Below are 17196 nucleotides of genomic sequence, written 5' to 3'. Positions count from 1 at the left end.
CACCCTCCAATGGCTGCTGCGGCCAGCGCATCGCGCTGATCCGAAGCCAGGAGCCAAGTGCTTCTCCTGGTCTCCCATGCGGGTGCAGAGCCCAAGGACTTGGGCCATCCTCCACTGCCTTCCCAGGCCATAGCAGAGAGCTGGCCTGGAAGAGGGGCAACTGGGATAGAATCCGGCGCCCCGACCGGGACTAGAACCCAGTGTGCCGGCGCCGCAAGGTGGAGGTTTAGCCTGTTAAGCCACGGTGCCGGCCCTATTATACTCTTCAAGAACTGAATTAATCTCTATAAGGATGGATGAGAGATAGAGAAAGAGAGAGAGAGATATCTGGGAGGGAAGGTTTGGGAAGTAGAGGAAGAAACTGGAGCCTGAGGGCCTGAGAGGAGAGAAGGGAGAGAGGTTTTGGGAAGACAGAGCAAAGGAGCAAAAAGGGAGAAGACAAATGTTTTTTCAAGATAGGTTTTAGAAACTTGTGATATGGAATGTAACTGCATGCCTTCTTTCCTCGAAACACTTTCAGAAAAAACTGTCATTATTCAAGGCAGGCTAAGTAACATTTGATTATCCAAATACAAAGCTCTTTGCACATGATAAAAAATTAGCTACTGTTATTGTTATGTCCCCCTTTTCCCAAGAGGTTGGCTCTGTGGGCCACAGATGCTCCACTGATGCTCAATCAATCATCTCAATGCTAGGAATGATGGGTTAGAGTGGAAGTGGTTTTTTTGTTTTTTGTTTTTTTCCCAATGGATAGGACTTTTCAGGCCTTGTTAAAACACTCTATTTGAAGTGTGTGGACTCAAAAGGCTTCCATAACCTTGACAGCTCATGACAAGAGCCTCGGGTGGTCACTGACATCATAAATAACAGTGTCAATTGTTAAATCAACAACAGGAGTCGCTGTGCGGTTACTCCTCATGTAGGACCTCTGTCCTTAATGAGTTGTACTATGAGAATTAACGGTAAAACTTGTCTTCAAACCATACTTTATACTTTGTGTGTCTGTGTGGGTGCAAACTTTTGAAATCTTTACTTAGTATGGAGTCGGTCTTCAGTATATAAAGTTAATTAAAAATGAATCTTAAAGAAGAATGGGATGGGAGAGGAAGCTGGAGATGGGATGGGAGTGGGGGTGGGAGTGTGGAAAAATCACTATATTACTAAAGCTGTACTTAAGAAATTTGTGTTTATTAAATAAAAGCTTTCTAAAAAATAAATAAAAGACTCTACTATGCATCTTCTAGCCTCAGAGGTGGTTCTTAGTCAGAAAAGGATGTAGGAAAATGTGTTGAGTTCCAGTCTCAGGGAGTGACTGACTTAATGGCCTCTATTTGAGACAGTCTGGCACCAAGCTTTGGAGGGGGTGATTTCATGGATGCTGAGGCTTTTTGTCAAGGGGCTAAAAGACTTATTTGGAACACATTTAAATCAGATCTCAGTAACCTCTGTGGCTCTAGAAGCAGTCTCACCAAGGTGTCATTTTATCAAACGTGTAGTGAAAGCACAGATTTTAATATCCCTTCCCCTCTTTTGTCACACTTCTTTGTCAGAGGAGAAAGAAAATGACTGTTGTCTCTGTTCTCTGCACTTGCCCCTGGACAGAGCTCACTCTACTCTCGATGAGGACCTGGAAAGATGGCTGCAGCCACCTGAGGAGAGCGTGGAGCCACAGGACCTCCCCAAGGGCTCTGCAAGGTTACTGCTCCCCACCAGGGGATCATTTTCTTCTTTATCCTGAAGTGTAGACTAAGTTTTAGGCTCCCTGGAGAATGTGTGTCTGGTGATTGGATTGCTGTAGATAAGCCAGCCCTGACTCCTGTCTGTCTGCACCCTCTGCCTTCAATTGCTCACAGTGCTCAAGATGTTGATTAGTAGATTGATATCAGTTATAGAGAGAGGCCTCCAAGATTGCTGCATTTTGGCTCTGCCACCTTCAACCTTTTCATCAGTATTTGAGTTAAATCAGAAAAGGCATGCTAATCAGATGTTTAGATAACTCAAGTCTAGGAATGAATGCTAACATGATGGGTGACAGACTGAGGATTCAAAATGGTCTTGACAGTGAAAATGTCAGATGCTGTAACAGATAAAAGATGTAGAAATTTTAGATCTGAAATTATAGAATGCAGGAGACTTGGTGTGTTTGCTGATGTTTTGATTGGAAGGCAGGAAGTGTGTCTTATTTTTACACGAGTAGCACTTAGCATGCATCTTGACACATGGTGAGACTTCAGGCAATTCTTGAAGAAGGCAATTCTGTGAGTGCTGTGCTTGATGCATTTGCTGAAAAGGTCAAGCAGCATCAAGGCTGGACAGAGATGTGCTGCCCAGATCAAGGCAGTGTGTGAGACAAGTAACCACCAGGACACGGTGCTTAGTTGCTTTCTGGGTGTTGTCTTTTAAAAGAGATATTAACAACCAGAAGAGGGTGGCCATCCACCAGGCAGAGGTCTGGAAACCAGGTCATCTGAGAACAGCGGAAGGAGCGGGTAGGCTCTGGCCGAGAAGAACAGATGGAGCAGAGAATTTGATAGCCACCCTCAGATACCTGAAATAGTGTGAAGTGAAGAGAGTCAGCTTACTCTCTTCTGCCCCAAAGGACAGAGCCAGTGACTAGAAATTGCAGAGTAACAGATTTTTATTCAGCAAAGCACAAACTTTCTAATAGTCACAGCAGCTGATACTTAAGTTTTCACACTTAATTAATAACAATGGCTGCTGCTGCTCAAGCAGAGGCTGTGTGTTTCACTTGTCTTGGGCTTTTGGACAGAGGTAGAAGAGAGCCCAAAAATTAAAAAAAAAAATTAAAAAGAGAGCGCCCAAAGGCCTCCTCCAGCTCTTGAACCTGTGATTCTATTCGGGGCGAGAAGTTAGGAGGAAAGAAAATCCTCTTAGCTGATTTTGTTTTCTCTCTCATTTCACACGTTGCTTTTACTGTCCACCAAATTGAAAACAGAATTGCTAAGCAATGTTGTGTTAGTTCAGCCAGCACCTACAGAGCACTGTCTGTGAGCCAAACACTGGGCCGGAAGCTGGAGGTGCAACAAGGGTTAACGTCTCTGTCCTTGCGCAGCTCAGAGTTGAGTGGCAGAGATGGTTTCTGCTTAATAGTTTGGCAAATTTGGTCTTAAATTGGATATTTCATATCTGAGAGTTTTTCAAGAACAAGAGGTGATTAACCAAAAGGTGGTATTGAAAAGCATATCAATTACAACAAAAGTAAAATGCCTTTTATTTTTTACTTTGAGGCAATATAGTCTAATGGTCAAAAGCAGAGTTTGAGGCAGACTCCCAGGGTCATATCCCAGCTCTAGGACTTACTAGGTATATAATGTATCCTCTGTGTGCCTGAGTCTCCTCATCACCTCATGGAGATGGTGGTGGTAACTAACTATAATCGTTGTTATGGGAACTAAATTAGTTAATATACCTTATAGCACTTAAACCAATGCCTAGCTTACTGGGAACACTCCATCAGTGCTAGTTAGTATACGTTTTCTTTGGAGTGTGGTCCTGTTCCTCTGGCCATTATCCATATGGTTTGATGACCCCAAATTATTGTTATTAAAGGGAGACAAATACCAAGGATCAGGAAGTTGGTGAAAAGAAGAGAAAAGGAGACAAAAACATCAAGTCACAGAGAAGGAAATCAGAGGGTTTTTTAGGGGCTTCTGAAGAAGGTAGGAATGAATGTTACAATGCAATTTGCAATCCTTTGGCTTTGAAGAACATCAAAGTTATTTAGAAATGTTTTCCAGATTATATGTAATCCTCCTACCTTTGATATTTTCTTTATCCCCTGCAATTTAGCCTAGGTTTTCTGTTAATTACCATTCATAGCTTCATTATAAAACAGTAAGGACTTAGAATTCCATTTTTAAGGCAACCCTTCAGCCACTCTCATCATCATTACCTCGCACATTGTCTGGAGAGGTATTTTGCTTCATAAGTTTTAAACTTAGCTGACACAGATACTGCAGAATAATAAGAAATCACATATTATAGAATTCAAGTATGATCCACAAGTAGTGTAAATTTATAAATTAGCCTTAATTTCAAAACTGTTTAGATGGTGCTTTCAGACTTCTGACCATCAACAAACGATGCCTTTCTAATTTTAGTACTTCTTAGTTGGAAAATTAGAGACATTAATTAATTCTTTCAGATCATCTAGTGTCACTTTCATTTCCTCTGTAGTCTCCTCTCATTCTTTTGCTGCCCTGCTTTATGCCTCAGGATGCTGAACCCAAATACACATCTTCTCCTGGGTTTCCTGTTGGCCAAAGGGAGGTTCTGTCAGTAGGTCAGAGGGCTAAAAGAGAGGTTGGAGCATTACTTCCTCTCTCTGTCTACTTCAGGCCCTTGTAACCGGTAGAAGCAGTGTCCCTCCACAAGTGCAGCTTCTATGAGGCAGCCCATCCTTCTTCCCAGTTCCAGCGCTCAACTGAATTCCAGTAACTGCGCCCCTGTCCCCACCCCTCAGTCCCTTCAAGATTCAGGCTTCCCACTGCTGGTAGTCATTGGATGCCTTGCCATTCCTTGTTTTCTCCCTTAACTCTATCTGCACCTGTGTATGTAATAATTACGTGGAGGAATCTGTACTTGAGCCAGCCATGGATATGATACGTTGTTTCCTTCAGAGCCCTGACTGGCACAAGACATGAAGTATGTGGCCTTTTACCTAGTATTGACTTCACTGAGAAGATAATGGAGGGACTTTGTGACCTAGTGTCGGCAGTATCCATTGCTATGGCAGGGAGCTATAGAATGATGGGGGCAGGAGTGCCATTAAGTGTGTTCTTAGAAAGATTCTCTGGAGGCAGGTGCTGTGGTGTAGCAGATAAAGCCACACCTGCAGTGCCGGCATCCCATATGGGTGCCAGTTCGAGTCCTGGATGCTCCACTTCTGATCCAGCTCTCTGCTGTGGCCTGGGAAAGCAGTAGAGGATGGCCCAAATCCTTGGGCCCCTGCACCTGCATGGGAGACCCGGAATAGGCTTGTGGCTCTAGATCAGCAAAGCTCCCGCCATTGCGGCCAATTGGGGAGTGAACCATCGGATGAAAGACCTCTCTCTCTCTCTCTCTCTCTCTCTCTGTGTGCTTCTCCTTCTCTCTCTGTGTAAATCTTTTTTTTTTTTTAAAGATTTATTTTATTTTTTTGAAAGACCTAGAGTTACAGAGAGAGGCAGAAACAGAGAGAAAGATCTTCCATCCACTGGTTTACTCCCCAGATGGCCGCAACAGCCTGAGCTACGCCAATCCGAAGCCAGGAGCCAGGAGCTTTCTCTGGGTCTCCCACATGGGTGGAGGGGCCCATGTCCTTGGGCCATCTTCCACTACTATCCCAGGCCATAGCAGAGAGCTGGATTGGAAGAAGAGCAGCCAGGACCAGAACCAGCGCCCATGTGGGATGCTGGTGCTTCAAGCCAGGGCTTTAACCCGCTGCGCCGCAGCGCCGGCCCCTCTGTGTAACTCTTTCAAGTAAATAAATAAATCTTTTTAAAAAAATTCTCTGTATAACAGGAAAACCATTATAGAAAACACAGTCTACCCTAAACTAGAGAGAGCACTAATATGAATTCTGAATTCTGCTATCCATTGACCTAGAACATAATCAGGTTGTTTGTTTCTTCCCCTTATATTTCATCAAGATGAACTAAAACCCTGTTTTTGGAAGCGACTGGGTTGGTCCGAACCATCCAGGTAAAGAGATATCAGATGTTTGTAAGTCAGAATTTACTGTTTATGGACAGTATGAGCAGAGTTAAAACATTTACCACATCTAGATGGACATTGATGACAATGACTTGAATTCAGACAAGGTTGCTCAATTTTTAAAATAGTTATGTTTATAGTTCACTAAAATATAAAATGAGATTAATGTCAGCTTTGATTAAATAAGTGATAAAGTCAAGAACAGTTTTAATATATAGGAAGTACAGAAGATGCTCCTGTTGATTGCATGGTAGTCATTTGTCTTTCCATGATAGCCTGCTGAACATAATCCCCTTAATTAGAAAGACCCAGATCCATTGCCCTTGAGTTCAGTTGAATAGAAAGAGGATGTTGTTTGTGTCTTTAAAAAATATACATACAAACTTCCTTTTTTTCTTTCAAAAACATACACACAGGATAATCGTTCTGGATCAGAGTGACTTGTCCGACTGACTGGACTTGGATCGTGGGTGGATTCCTGGCCTGAGTTTGAGTGCCCTGGTTGTGAGCTCCTTTCTTCTTTCATCTGCTTCAGTTGCCATTGGGGCAGTGGTTCCGGTTCCGTAACTTACACTTTGTTCAGCTGCCACAGTAGACATAATGGTTTGGCCCTTTTGGCAGCACATTTAACTGTTTGTTTTTAGTCAGATTTGAGAAAGGTAGTTTTGATTGTAAAAATTTTTTCATGTGTCCAGAATGACTTTTTGGTTTTGTTGATGTAAACTTTTGAAAGTTTTAATTTCTGTTACATAATAAAGTGTTTACTTTGAATTGCCAGTTAGATGTCAGCTGTGTGAGATTTTTTTGTGTGTCTGAGTTAATGGGAGTTGGGAGCAGAGGATTGTCACCAAAAAAGTATTCCACTTCTGTTACAAAGTTTGACATATATGGGCTGGCGCCATGGTTCACTTAGTTAATCCTCTGCCTGCAGCGCTGGCATCCCATATGAGCGCTGGGTTCTAGTCCCGGTTGCCCCTCTTCCAGTCCAGCTCTCTGCTGTGGCCCTGGAAGGCAGTGGAGGATGGCCCAAGTACTTGGGCCCCTGCACCCGCATTGGAGACCAGGAGGAAGCACCTGGTTCCTGGCTTCAGATTGGCACAGCGCCAGCCGGGCAGCCACTTTTGGGGTGAACCAACGGAAGGAAGATCTTTCTCTCTGTCTCTCTCTCTGTAACTCTACCTGTCAAATAAATAAATTTAAAAAAAAGTTTGACATATAAGCAGCTACCACTACCACCTATCATACATCCAAACTGGCAACAGCTGCCTGTGATTTATAATAGAAATACTGCCTGTCCACTTGGCCAGAATTTCTGTATTCCCTTTCCAGCTTGAATTGTCTCACATAGTGAAAATACAGGTAGCATAAAAGCTTAAGATATAAATGAACTAACTGCATCTCTGTGTATTTTGCATTACACACCTCATATCATCAGTGTGTTGGAGGAATGAAATTTGTGGTAAGACCAAGATGACAAAATTTTCTCTAATCTACCTCTATCACAAGAGATAACTGGCCAAATATATATATATATATATATATATATATATATATATATATAAAATGTTTATTTATTTATTTGAAAGTTGGAGTTACATAGAGAGAGAAGGAGAGGCAGAGAGAGAGAGAGAGAGAAAGGTCTTCCATCTGCTGGTTTACTCCCCAATTGACCGCAACAATTGGAGCTGTGCTAATCCGAAGTCAGGAGCCAGGAGCTTCCTCTCGGTCTTCCCACATGGGTGCAGGGGCCCAAGGACTTGGGCCATCTTCCACTGCTTTCCCAGACCACAGCAGAGAGCTGAATCAAAAGTGGAGCAGCTGGGACATGAACCAGCATCCATATGGGATGCCGGTGCTGCAGGCAGTGCAGCTTTACCCGCTCTGCCACAGACCAGCCCCCAGATATATTTTTGTATCTAACCTGTTTTTTTTTTTTTTTTAAGGATTTATGTACCTTCATCTACCTCCAGTTTGGAGTCTTCACATATCAATGAAAACCTTTTCTTGGAAGTTGTATGCTGCTGTATAGTACTTGCTACCTAATGTTTTATTCTGAGTATTTCCAGCTTTATTTGTGGAAACTGAATATTTCCTGTTGTGGATATCATATTTATACTTCTTAGCTCCCAGAAGTTTTACCCTGCACAGATAAAATGCAAAGGCACAAATCTGCCTGACCGTTTCAAACCAAGTGAACAATTACTTGCTATTGTAACAAGTAGAAAACAGTATGTGAAAGAAACCTTGAGGGATACAGAGACTGACAATGCAGTCCTTTTCTCAAAAAAAAACTTATTCTGGGATAGGCATTTGGCCCAGCAGTTAAGGTGCTGGTTAGCATACCTTTGTGCTACACTGAGTACCTGTGTTCAGTCCCTGATCCTTTGGCTCCTGACTCTAGCTTCCTGCTAGTGTAGATGCTAGACATGATGGTTGCATTCCTCCCATCTGTGTGGAAGACCTGGATTTAGTTCCTGACTCCCAGTTTTGCAGCCTCCTCTTGCCTCCCCCAGTTGTTGTAAGTGTTTGAGAAATACACTAGTGGACGTGAACCATCTCTCTTTATCTGTCTCCTCAAATACAAAAAAAATTTATCTGTCTCTCTTCTCAAATTACTCTAATTTGTGAAACAAAGCCAACATACATAAAAATGTAGTATTATCAATAATAAGTGGTAAATTAGTATGGAATTATTAATATTCATAAAATCTACAGGTTGAACACATATAATCGATCAATGGAGTAGACTTCTGACTGTAAGATTGGCCAATATTAACAGTTATGTTGGTAGATATTGCTTATTGGTTATAGAGTAATTATTAGGTAACAGATACTATATACACATACAGTAATCTTTTTTCTTGTCCTGCTGCTGCTTCAGTATGTGTCTTCTCTCACTCTTATCAGCTGTTTTAAACTTTCATCCCTCACTTCCCATCAGCCCTCAACAGATAGACATCACCTCCAACTCTTAAGAGAAAATAGAAACCATCAGATGGGAATTAGCTTAGCTTTTCACCGTCAAATCACCTCACATGATCACATCTATTTCTGTAGAATAGAGCAACAGTTACAGGTGGAGCATTCTAACCTGAACTGGCCTTGGGCCTCTTCTCATTTGTTCTTTTTACTCAGCTTCCTGTTAAACTGAAGAGGATGCCCCACTTCCTGTTTAGGCCATTCCCATTTCCTGTCTGCTCAGGGTTAGCCTCCTCAGGTTAACATCTTTTTTTTTTTTTTTTTTCCCAGTAGCTTCTGCCCCTTTATTATTACTTTTTTTGGTCATAATTAACATACTTGTATTTTCCTATCTTTAAAAACAATTCTCTGGGGAGCCTGCGCCATGGTGTAGTAGGTTAACCCTCCACCTGCAGTGCCAGCATCCCATATGGGCTCCAGTTCTAGTCCTGGCTGCTTCACTGCCAATCCAGCTCTCTGCTATGGCCTGGGAAAGCAATACAAGATGGCCCAAGTCCTTGGGCCCTTGCACCCATGTGGGAGATTGGGAAGAAGTGCCTGGCTCCTGGCTTCCGATCCGTGCAGCTCTAGCTGATGCAGCCATTTGGGGAATGAACCAGCGGAAGGAAGACCTTTCTGACTCTCCCTCTCACTATAACTCTATCTCTCAAATAAAATAAATAAAATCTTTTTTAAAAATGTCCTGAATCTAACTTCTATTTCCAGCAATTACTCTACTGCTCTTCTCTCACTGCAGTTAGATTTCTTGAAAGAGTTTATACCTACTATCTTCAGCAACTCACCTCCCTCTCAACCCACTAGAACCTGAACTCTACTCCTTCCGTTATTCAGCAGTCATTAAGGTCACTAATGCCTTCCATGTTCCTAAATTGCTTAGACACTCTGACCTCAATGACATGTGTTCTTTCAGCAGAATCCCTTGGCTTCCTTGATGTTGTACTCTGGTTTTTCATTCTATCTCTGATTACTCCATCTCAGCCTCCTTGAGAGGCTCTGCCTCGATCTTTTCTCACTCAGTTTTCCTCTTAAGAGACTGTATTTACTCCCTTGGCTTTAGTTAGCATCTGTATACTGATTACTCCTGATTTCTATTATGAATCTAGGCCAGACATCTCCATCTACTCCCCTGCTTTTTTTTTTTTTTTAAGATTATTTATTTATTTGAAAGGCAGAGTTACAGAGAGACAGAGACAGAGAGAGGTCTTTCATCCACTGGTTCACTCCCCAGATAGCTCCAATGGCTGGAGCTGTGCTGATCCAAAGCCAGGAGCTTCCTCTGGGTCTCCCACGTGGATGCAGGGGCCCAAGGATTTGGACCATCTTCTGCTGCTTTCCCAGGCCATAGCAGAGAGCTGGATCAGAAGAGGAGCAGGCCGGCGCCGCGGCTCAATAGGCTAATCCTCCGCCTTGCAGCGCCCGCACACCGGGTTCTAGTCCCAGTCGGGGCACCGATTCTGTCCCGGTTGCCCCTCTTCCAGGCCAGCTCTCTGCTGTGGCCAGGGAGTGCAGTGGAAGATGGCCCAAGTGCTTGAACTCTGCACCCCATGGGAGACCAGGATAAGCCCCTGGCTCCTGCCATCAGATCAGCGCGGTGCGCCGGTCGCAGCATGCTGGCTGCGGCGGCCATTGGAGGGTGAACCAACGGCAAAAGGAAGACCTTTCTCTCTGTCTCGCTCTCACTGTCCACTCTGCCTGACCCAAAAAAAAAAAAAAGTGGAGCAGCCGGGACTCGAATTGGCGCCCATATGGGATTCCAGCACTGCAGGCGGCAGCTTTACCCACCACAGCACAGCGCTGGCCCCCTCCATCTACCCTTATGTTCGAGGTCTCCACTTGGATTTCTTTCAGTTAACTTACTGACATACCCAATACTGAACTCATAGTCTTGACCTCTACCTCCAGTCAAAGGTGATATTGTCCAGTCAGTCATCAGACTAGAAATCTAGGAGTCATCCTTGACTCTCATTCCTCTGCCCTTTACTTCAAAAATTCAATCATTGAAGCTTATTTGTATCAGCCTCCAGAGTATATGTTACTTAGACCAAGTCTCTCCATTTCTGTTTCCACTATCCTTTTGCCTGGACCATTGCAGCAGCTTCCTCAAGTAGCTGCTTCCATCCATTCCCACACTTAAGAAATAACTTTTTTTTTTTTTTTTTTGACAGGCAGAGTGGATAGTGAGAGAGAGACAGAGAGAAAGGTCTTCCTTTTTGCCGTTGGTTCACCCTCCAATGGCCGCTGCGGCCGGCACATTGTGCTGATCCGAAGCCAGGAGCCAGGTGCTTCTCCTGGTCTCCCATGCGGGTGCAGGGCCCAAGCACTTGGGCCATCCTCCACTGCACTCCCGGGCCATAGCAGAGAGCTGGCCTGGAAGAGGGGCAACCGGGACAGAATCTGGCGCCCCAACCGGGACTAGAACCCCGTGTGCCGGCACCGCAATGCGGAGGATTAGCCTGTTAAGCCACGGCGCTGGCCTAAGAAATCACTTTTTGAGTGGCTCCCATATGTCAAGCACTACAAGGAAAACTGTCAAAGCTTCTAATCAAAGGTTGGATAAAACTAATTTTAAATTTTTTTAATATTTCTTTGGTCCTCTTGCTTTCCTAACTTTTTCCTTTACAGTGATCTTTTAAACATACAAAAATAATTACTTCATTCCCATGTTCAGATCTTTGCCCACTACACTGAGAAGCACTGGACTTCCTTCATTTCTTCAAATACATCATGACACATACTGTTCTCTTTACCCAGAACGACTCTCCCCTACATGTAGCTACCTCATCGTTCATTCCTCAGCACTTCACTGCCTCGGGGAGTGTTTTGAAGTCCCTGCACCTAGACTAGGTTAGAACCCTCTGTAAAATTCTCCTATAGTACCACGCCTACCCTCTTCCCATATCCAACACATAGACCATACTTTTATTTCCTTGTGTGTAGCATATTTACAAACCAGTAGAATGCTCTACCCGCTATTACTCGCATACAGCTACAAGCTCCACAAGGCCAGCGATCATGTCTGATTTGTACTTAAGTATCCCTAGCTCCTGGCACGCAACCTGTGCCAGCAAAAATATTAGGTGCTCAACAAACATTTGCTGTGTGTGTGTTTTAATGTATTTGTTTATTTGAGAGACACAGATAGAAAGAACCCACATACCCTGTTCATTCCCCAAACGCCTGCAATAGCTGGGGATGGGCCGGGAGCCAGGAATTCAATCTAAGTCTCCCATGTCGGTAGCAGGAGCCCTACTGTGCAAGCCATCCCTGCTGCCTCCCAGGGTCTGGATTGGCAGGAAGCAGGATTCATGGGCTGGAGCCAGGAACTGAACCTCCAGCTACTCGGATGTAGGAAACAACTGCTAGGCTAAATGCCTGCTCCCCTGAGTGATTATTTTAAACACAACAAAACAAGTTGTGTATTATATCTCTATTTACAAAAGAGGAGACTTCCCAAAGAGAGTCTGTGAGATTCCCAAGATTATACTGGAGCAAACATTTATATACTTGCGGTAAGATGCAGTAGCCTTCCCCGAGATTATAGTTCAAAGAATGCCCTGAGCAAAGTTGTAGAATCAGGGAAGTGTACCAACAGCTAACTTTAGGTTAAAAATAGAATCCCGGGGCTGGCACTGTGGTGTAGTGGGTTAAAGCCCTGGCCTGAAGCGCCAGCATCCCATATGGGTGCCAGTTCGAGTCCCGGCTGCTCCTCTTTTGATCAGCTCTGCTATGACCTGGGAAAACAGTAGAAGATGGCCCAAGTGCTTGGGCCCCTGCACTTGTGTGGGAGACCTGGCACAGACTCCTGGCTCCTGGCTTCAGATCAGCACAGCTCCGGCCATTGTGGCCATCTGGGAGTGAACCATCATATGGAAGACCTTCCTCTCTGCCTCTCCTTCTCTCTCTGTGTAACTCTTTCAAGTAAATAAATAAATCTTAAAATTTTTTTTTGCAGATTAGGGTTGCAGTTGCTTTCCCCCAAATACACTGCTTTTGGCCCCTTTCTGAATGCTAATAGTAACATTGTGTTGATGTTACAGAAATGTGTAATAGTGAGGTGCCCCCTGGGGGCTGGCACTGTGCTGTAGTGGGTAAAGCTGCCACCTGCAGTGCCGGCATCCCATATGGGCACCAGTTTGAGTCCTGGCTGCTTCACTTCTGATCCAGCTCTTTGCCTTGGCCTGGGAAAGCATTAGAAGATGGCCCAAGTCCCTAGGCTCCTGCACCCACATGGGAGACCCAGAAGAAGCTCCTGGCTCCTGGCTTCGGATCAGCGCAGCTCCGGCTATTGCGGCTAATTGGGGAGTGAACCAGCGAATGGAAGACCTCTCTCTCTCTCTCTCTGCCTTTCCTTCTTTATATAACTCTGACTTTCAAATAAATAAATAAATCTTAAAAAAATAGTGAGGTGCCCCCCAAAAACTTGAAAATAGGTTTGTCCTCTGGAAGCTAAATAAGTAAAATCCACTCTCCATTTGAATATTATTAGTTGTATAGTTGATATGGCTAGGATGAGGTTTGTATCCCAAGTGTTTATGTACTAGAGGCTTGATCCCCAATGTAACAGTATTGAGAGGTGATGGGACCCTTAAGAGGTGAGACCCAGTGGGAGACTCTTAGATCACTAGGAGCATCATCCTTGGAAAGGATTAATGCCCATCTCTTGGGAGTGAGTTGTAGAACTGGATTTGTTGCCACTAGGATGGGTTGTTACAAATTCAGCTTTTGAGGCAAATTCTTTTTCCTCCTATCCTGCTGTGTGATCTCTCAAATCTGTCCCCCTCTTTCCTCTCCCTTACATGTGCTCCCACCATTTGATGCTGTCCATCATGAGGGCCTTGCCAGAAGCCAATGCCAGTCATACTCTTGGTCCTCCGAAACTGTGAGTTAAATAAGCACTTTATTTTTTAAAAAGTAAAGTACTCATTCTCAGGTTTTGTTTTGTAGCATCACTGAACAGGTTAAGACAATGGTGGAGAAAAATTAAAGGGCTTTCTTTAAGTGCATGACTGAAAAAAGTAAGAGAATCGTCCCATCAGATAGTAAGGTACAGTGTAAGCTGCAATAATTGGGGTGGCTATTTAGCACAGCAGTTAAGATGCTGCTCAGGGTGCCCTCGTCCTATATTGCAGCACCTGGGTTCTAGTCTCAGCTCTGCTTCCCATTCCAGCTTCCTGCTGATGTGCACCCTGGAGACTGCAGATGAGGGCTCAAACACCTGGATCCCTGCCAAGTGCTTAGGAGACTTGGATTGAGCACCAGGCTCCAGCCTTCAGCTGGGCCCAGCCCTGGCTGTTGTGGGCATTTGAGAAATGAGCCAGCAGATAGAAGTTCTCTGTCTCTGTTTCTCTGCATTTCAAATGTATACAAAATAAATGAACATCTTAAAGGCTGCAATTATTGACCAGGCATGACACTGACATAGAAATGGAAAGATACATAGACTATAATAGACTAAAAAAATCACCTTGAAGTGTAAAGGTTGGGAATTTAGCGTATGAGATGATGTGTGTCAAACCAGATTCTTTAATAGATGATACTGGGATAACTGATTAGTTGTTTGAAAAGATATAAAAACTGGGTCCTTGTACTAAAAAATATCTGCTTAATCAAGTATTTAAATGTAAAAACAGATATAAAAATTAAGAAAATATAGGTGACTATTTTATAGTCTTGGAGTGAAGAAAGCTTTTTTTTTTTTTAAGATTTTATTTGTTTACTTGAAATGCAGAGTTACAGAGAGAGGACAAAAGGGAGGGAGAGAGAGAGATCTTCCATCTGCTGGTTCACGCTCCAAATAGCAACAATAGCCAGGACTGAGCCAGGCTGAAGTCAGGAGCCTGGAGCTTCATCCCACATGAATGCAGGGGCCCAAGCACTTGGGCTGTTTACTGCTGCTTTCTCAGGTGCATGAGCAAGGAGCTGGATTGGAAGTGGAGCAGCCGGGACTCAAACCAGCACCTCTGTGGGATGCTGGCATCACAGGTAGCAGCTTAACCAGCTGTGCCACAATTCCAGCCCCTGAAGAAAGCTTTTCTAAGCCATGGTCTCAGGGTGAGAAGAGATAGCGATTTTAGTACATAAAAATGTTAAATTTCTTTACTACAAATATTTCCTGAACAAGGATAAAGCCAACAAACTTGGTGAGAATAATTGCAATATACTAATACACAAAAGGATTGTATTCCTAATATTCAAAGATCTGTAGAAAAGATAAACACCCTAATAGAAAAATAGGTAAAGAATTCACAACTGAAGCAATACATATGGACAATTAGCATATTAAAAGATGTCCAGTTTCATTAGTAAAAGAAATGCAAAGTAAAACAGGATATTGAGGAAAAATACTGGTAATATCTCCAGTGAGTGAGAGTGTGGAGAAACAGACATCATTCGCTGTGTTGGGGAACAAATTATCTGAAGGAATATTTGTCATTATGTATTTTATATTTTTAAATTTTTAAAAAGCATTTATTAGCTTACTCAAAAAGCAGAGTGATGGGGGAGGGGAGGGGAGAGAGAGAGAGATATCTTCCATCTGCTGATTCCCTCCCCAAATGGCTGCAGTGGCCAGATGTGGGCTGGGTAGAAACCAGGAGCCTAGAACTCCATCTGGTTCTCCCACATGGGTGACAGGGATGCAAGTACTTGGCCCATCGTAGGCTGCCTTCCCAGCCGTGTTAGCAGGGAGCTGGATAGGAAGCAGAGCAGCCTGGACTAGAACTGGTTCTGTGATGTGGGATGCCAGCATTGCAAGTGGCAGCTTCAACCCTCTGCACCACAATACTGCTTGTAGTGTGTATTTTAAATACGAAAATTTTTTGAACTTGAAGTTCCTTTTAAACCATTATTTCAGAAATTTTATCATACATGTGAATCACTTGGAGATCCTGTTAAAATAGATTCTGAATGAGTAGGGTTGAGGGGAACCCCAAGCTTCTTCATGTATTTTTAAAAAATATTTATTTACTTATTTGAAAGGCAGAGTTTCAGAGAGGCAGAGAGAGAGAGAGAGAGAGAGAGAGTCTTCCACCCACTGGTTCACTCCCCAAATGTCCGCAATGGCCAGAGCTGGGACGATCCGGAGCCAGGAGCCAGGAGCCTCTTTCAAAGGTCTTCCACCTCTTTCATGTCTTCCTCTTCCAGTCCTTCTGAAGGACTTGAGCCATCCCCTACTGCTTTCCCAGGCCATAGCAGAGCTGCATGGGAAGTGGAGCAGCTGGGACTTGAATCAGTGCCCATATGGGATGCTGCACTGCAGGTGGTGGCTTTACCTGTTATGCCACGGCACCAGCCTCTTCTGCATGTATTAAGCTCACAGGTGGTGCTGATGCTGCTGTCTCATGTACCACTTTTTTAATAGAGAGGAATTTCTTTTTTTTTTTTAAGATTTATTTAATAATTGAAAGAGTTAGAGAGAGAGAGAGAGAGAGAGAGAGAGAGAGAGATCTTTCTTCTAGTGGTTCACTCCCCAGATGGCCCCATGGCTGGGAATAGGTTGGGCCAAAGCCAGGAGCTTCTTCCAGGCCTACCCACATTTAGGCCATTCTCCCCTTCCTTTCCCAGGCCATCAGCAGGAAGCTGGATCAGAAGTGGAGCAGCCGGGATACATACTGGCATCCATATGGGATGCCAGCGTTGCAGGCTGTGGCTTTATCTGCTACCACAATGTGAGCCTGAGAGGTCTTTTTTCCAAAGCAGTGGTCCTTAACCCTGGGTGTGCATTAAAACCACCAGAGGAGTTTTTAATCAAAAACTGATGCACAGACCTCATCCCTCAATTACTTGATTGAGTTCATTTTAAAAGCCTGGGCTTTTAAAAGCTCTCCAGGTGAATCTACAGTTGGGGGTGGGGGATGTTTGTCACAGCAGCCAAGCTGCTACTTGGGGCCCCTGCATCCCATATTGGGGTGCCTGGATTCAAGTCCCAGCTCCTTTTCCAGTTCCAGCTTTCTGTTAATGTGGACCCTGGGAGACAACAGAAGTTGGCTCAAGTAGTTGGGTCCCTGCTACCCACGGGAGACCCAGATGGAGTTCCTGGCTTCTGCTTGGCCTAGCCTCAGCTGTTGTGGGCATTTGTGGGGTAAACCAGAAGATAGAAGATCTCTGTCTGTCTCTTGTCTCTCTGCCTTTCCAAAAAAATTATTTAAACAAAATTTCAAGTGCAGCTATGATTGAGAACTATTTTGTCAAGGAGAAAATTGGATTGTATACAAAAAGTATGTATTTACATAAAGATGCTTATTGCAACATATAATATTGAAGAATCGGAAACAACTCAAATGTTCAACAATGAAGGATTGGCTTTAAAAAATTGTGGAGGGGCCAGCGTTTTGGCATGGCAGGTTAACTGCTTGCCTTTGATGCTGGCATCCCATATGAGCACCATTTCAGACCCGGCTGTTCCACTGTTGATCCAGCTTCCTGCTCATGTGCCTGGGAAACCAGTGGAAGATGGCCTAAGTGCTTGGGCCCCTGCATTCATCTGGGAGACCCAAAAGAAGC

The 17196-nt window shown here is 43.9% G+C and overlaps 1 protein-coding gene across 1 annotated transcript in view; it reads left to right on the top strand.

Moving 5' to 3' along the window:
- Positions 1-6448, top strand: part of TEX14 (testis expressed 14, intercellular bridge forming factor) — an 86925-nt gene extending 80477 nt beyond the window's left edge. The window contains exons 30-33 of the mRNA XM_062175082.1: positions 1603-1695; positions 3571-3680; positions 5652-5703; positions 6132-6448. Of these exons, the coding sequence (XP_062031066.1) occupies positions 1603-1695; positions 3571-3680; positions 5652-5703; positions 6132-6168 (292 nt within the window). The 3' untranslated portion in view covers positions 6169-6448. The remainder of the gene's footprint in view (positions 1-1602; positions 1696-3570; positions 3681-5651; positions 5704-6131) is intronic.
- The last annotated feature ends 10748 nt before the right edge of the window (positions 6449-17196 follow it).

Source organism: Lepus europaeus, chromosome 18 (assembly GCF_033115175.1).
Source record: "Lepus europaeus isolate LE1 chromosome 18, mLepTim1.pri, whole genome shotgun sequence".
In the NCBI taxonomy this organism is placed as follows: domain Eukaryota; kingdom Metazoa; phylum Chordata; class Mammalia; order Lagomorpha; family Leporidae; genus Lepus; species Lepus europaeus.
The sequence above is the reverse complement of the archived record's forward strand: the minus strand, read 5'-3'. Positions and strand labels throughout refer to the sequence as shown.